We start from the raw sequence: 5,000 nt of genomic DNA, 5'->3' as shown, positions 1-5,000 counted from the left end.
AGTCCCATAATATATCTCAGCAGAAAGTTGAAAAATGTTGCGTTTACTTCACACGAGAGCAAGAGCAGCCATTTCCCCCTGTTGCCATGGGAACATTACGAAGTGATGTAATTACACTACGTGAGCATCATCTCTAAAACAGGGTGTTTTTTCTCTTTTACATCAAACTGCAGTTTTTTCTTGCAAGTTCCTGCAATTTCATCGCATAAAATCGCATAAATATCATATAGAGCATATTCCATCGCACTTTTTAAGAAAACGTGTCGCATTAATCAAGGATTTTTGCCCCACAACAATCACAAAAAACTCAAAACGCATTTTTGTGGAAGGACTGACCTAGGTGTGGATGAACTTTACTGGTAGTACCTGTACGGACGGCCGTCGGGAGTAAGGGTAGTAATCCTCAGGGTCAAAGTCCAGAGGGTGGACAGACAGCAGGCGCTTGTTCTTCCTCATCTGACAGAGAAGACCAGTTAGAGAGCTGCACGTTTTAGGGTCAGTGTAACTCTTATCAGTTCAGTTCTCTAAGCACAAACGGACAGGTGGAAAAACAGAAAACTGCGTTCAAATGTCCAATTTTTCCTTTTTTTTCCACCTTGACAAATAAAAAAAATTTGATCTTTACTTTTTTTTTTTTAATTTTCTGTTTTTTTATTTATTTAGAGTATCAAAAAAATTGTGTTTTTAATTTGTCAAGGTGGAAAAAAAAGGAAAAATTGGTTCAAATGTCCAATTTTTCATTTTCTTTCCACCTTGACAAATAAAAAAAATGTGATCTTTACATTTTTTTTTTTAAATTTTCTGTTTATTTATTTATTTAGAGGATCAAAAAAATTGTGTTTTTTAATTTGTCAAGGTGGAAAAAAAGGAAAAATTGGTTCAAATGTCCAATTTTTCATTTTTTTCCACCTTGACAAATAAAAAAAATTTGATCTTTACATTTTTTTTCCAATTTTCTGTTTTTTTATTTATTTAGAGGATCAAAAAAATTAAGAAAATTACAAAATTGGTCCAAAATATTTTGGTCCATATGCAGTTAATGACCTGCATATTCCGCAAAGTAGAGGGTGACAATACAATCGCAGTATTATGAATAATTGGAGCCCAGACGCAGACAGATTTTGTAATTTTCTAAATTTCTGATCCTCAGAAAATTGGAAAAACTGTTTCAAGATCCAATTTTTTTATTTGTCAAGGTGAAAAAAAATTTAAAAATTGGATATTGGAACCCATTTTTCTGTTTCTCCAAATGTCGTTTGTGCTTAGAAAATTGAACTGATAAGCGTTACATGGATCTTTAAGTTTAACTTTAGTTACCACTTTGTAGCGCTGAACCTCAGTCTCTCCATGGTCCTCCTCCGTACCGTTACAGCCGTCTACAAATACAGATACCAGACCTTTACACACCTATAGGTACAGATACAGGACCTTTACACACCTATAGGTACAGATACAAGACCTTTACACACCTATAGGTACAGATACAGGACCTTTACACACCTATAGGTACAGATACCAGACCTTTACACACCTATAGGTACAGATACCAGACCTTTACACACCTATAGGTACAGATACCAGACCTTTACACACCTATAGGTACAGATACAGACCTTTTACACACCTATAGGTACAGATACAGGCCTTTACACACCTATAGGTACAGATACCAGACCTTTACACACCTATAGGTACAGATACAGGACCTTTACACACCTATAGGTACAGATACCAGACCTTTACACACCTATAGGTACACATACCAGACCTTTACACACCTATAGGTACAGATACCAGACCTTTTTACACACCTATAGGTACACATACTCAGACCTTACACACCTATAGGTACAGATACCAGACCTTTACACACCTATAGGTACAGATACCAGACCTTTTTACACACCTATAGGTACAGACAGACCTTTACACACGTACACATACAGGACCTTTACACACCTATAGGTACACATACCAGACCTTTACACACCTATAGGTACAGATACCAGACCTTTACACACGTACAGATACAGGACCTTTACACACCTATAGGTACAGATACCAGACCTTTACACACGTACAGATACAGGACCTTTACACACCTATAGGTACACATACCAGACCTTTACACACCTATAGGTACAGATACCAGACCTTATACACACGCTACATACAGGACCTTTACACACGTACACATACAGGACCTTTACACACGTACAGATACAGGACCTTTACACACCTATAGGTACAGATACCAGACCTTTACACACGCACAACAGGACCTTTACACACCTATAGGTACACATACCAGACCTTTACACACCTATAGGTACACATACGAGACCTTTACACACCTATAGGTACACATACAGGACCTTTACACACCTATAGGTACACATACCGGACCTTTACACACCTATAGGTACAGATACCAGACCTTTACACACCTATAGGTACAGATACCAGACCTTTACACACCTATAGGTACACATACCAGACCTTTACACACCTATAGGTACAGATACCAGACCTTTACACACCTATAGGTACAGATACCAGACCTTTACACACCTATAGGTTCACATACCAGACCTTTACACACCTATAGGTACAGATACCAGACCTTTACACACCTATAGGTACACATACCAGACCTTTACACACCTATAGGTACAGATACGAGACCTTTACACACCTATAGGTACACATACCAGACCTTTACACACCTATAGGTACACATACTAGACCTTTACACACCTATAGGTACACATACTAGACCTTTACACACCTATAGGTACACATACTAGACCTTTACACACCTATAGGTACACATACAAGACCTTTACACACCTATAAGTAAACATACGAGACCTTTACACACCTATAGGTAAACATACGAGACCTTTACACATCTAATGGTACACATACGAGACCTTTACACACCTATAGGTACAGATACGAGACCTTTACACACCTATAGGTACAGATACCAGACCTTTACACACCTATAGGTACAGATACCAGACCTTTACACACCTATAGGTACACATACCAGACCTTTACACACCTATAGGTACACATACGAGACCTTTACACACCTATAGATTCACATACGAGACCTTAACACACCTATAGGTACAGATACAATACCTTTACACACCTATAGGTTCAAATACGAGACCTTTACACACCTATAGGTACAGATACAATACCTTTACACACCTATAGGTTCAAATACGAGACCTTTACACATCTATAGGTACAGATACAATACCTTTACACACCTATAGGTACAGATACGAGACCTTTACACACCTATAGGTACAGATACTAGACCTTTACACACCTATAGGTACAGATACCAGACCTTTACACACCTATAGGTACACATACTAGACCTTTACACACCTATAGGTAAACATACGAGACCTTTACACACCTATAGGTTCACATACGAGACCTTTACACACCTATAGGTACACATAGTAGACCTTTACACACACACACACACTTTGATTTAACGTTAACTCACGGCTGCGGACGTCCGGCATACTCTGAGTGTCGTCGTCACGGCCACCTGAGGAACAAACACAGGAAGTCTTATTAGCATGTAGCATTAGCATATCTAAAGATTAAACATGTTCAATATAATAAACATCTTCAGCTGCAACAAAAATGTCAATAAAGTTCCAACATTGTGTCCCACACACACACTCGAACAGACAGACACACACACTCGCACACAGACAGACACACAGACACACACTCACACTCGCACACAGACAGACACAGACACACACACACACACACACACACAGACACACAGACAGACACACACACACACACACCGCACAGACACACACACACACACTCGCAGCACAGACACTTGCGCACACACACAATAACAACAACACACACACACACACACACTCGCACAGACAAACAGACACACAAACAAACACACATGCACAGCTGTGCCTGGGTTTTCTTGCCACACACACAACAACAACACAACAACACACACACACACACACAACACAACACAACAACACAATAAAACAAAAAAAAAACACACACACAGATAGACAGAGACACACACACGCACAGACAGAACACACAGACAGACACATACACACACACACACACAATAACAACACACAATAAAACACAAATACACACAAACACAATAATATAACACACAAAAACATACACACAGACAGAGAACACACAGACAGACACACACACACACACAGACAGAGACACACAGACAGACACATACACACACACACACACACACACACAACACAACACACACACACACAAACAACACACAACACAACACAATAACACAACATAACACACAAAACACACACACAAACACACAAAACAACACAGAACACACAACAACACAGACACACAACACATACACCAACAACAAAAACACAGACAACAGACACGCAGCAACACAGAACAGACAGTTTGTAACAGTGATTAGCTTTTTGGTAGACTAAAGCAGACCTTACATGGTGACTCTGATTGGTGCAGCATGCCACCACTAGCCCCAATATCAAGGAGCTCCGGTGGAGTCAGCCTCTGGCTCAAACAGCCTGCTCGACTGGCAGTTCAGGGCAGCTGTCAGACCTGATTAGTTAGCCTCGTTGTGTGTGTGTGTGTGTGTGTGTGTGTGTGTGTGTGTGTGTGTGTGTGTGTGTGTGTGTGTGTGTGTGTGTGTGTGTGTGTGTGTGTATGTATGTGTGTGTGTGAAGAAGTGGGCCAGGGTGAGCTTCAACACTAATATCACTCTTGCACTCACTAGTTTTGTCTCGTCTAGTTCCACTAGGTTCAGGGCTGCTGTGCGCGTTGGGCTTGGTTTTTTTGGTTTATCTGTTTGTTTTCCTGTAGCTAGAGTAGTAGTCTTCCTTTTGAGGATCTGGGTTCAATTCCCACTGTGATACATCAACTGATATGTCCCTGAGCAAGGCACTTCACCCCTAGTTGCT

General features: G+C 40.2%; 1 protein-coding gene across 1 annotated transcript in view; it reads right to left on the bottom strand.

Annotated features, from left to right (window-relative positions):
• mlpha (melanophilin a) overlaps positions 1–5,000 on the bottom strand; it is a 32,150-nt gene that overhangs the window by 5,449 nt on the left and 21,701 nt on the right. Inside the window, 3 exon segments of the mRNA XM_039793804.1 lie at positions 367–456; positions 1,318–1,376; positions 3,533–3,577. Coding sequence (XP_039649738.1) covers positions 367–456; positions 1,318–1,376; positions 3,533–3,577 — 194 coding nt within the window.

Source organism: Perca fluviatilis, chromosome 24 (assembly GCF_010015445.1).
Source record: "Perca fluviatilis chromosome 24, GENO_Pfluv_1.0, whole genome shotgun sequence".
Classification (NCBI taxonomy): Eukaryota; Metazoa; Chordata; class Actinopteri; order Perciformes; family Percidae; genus Perca; species Perca fluviatilis.
Note: the sequence above shows the minus strand (reverse complement) of the source record. Positions and strands in the feature narration are given on the sequence as shown.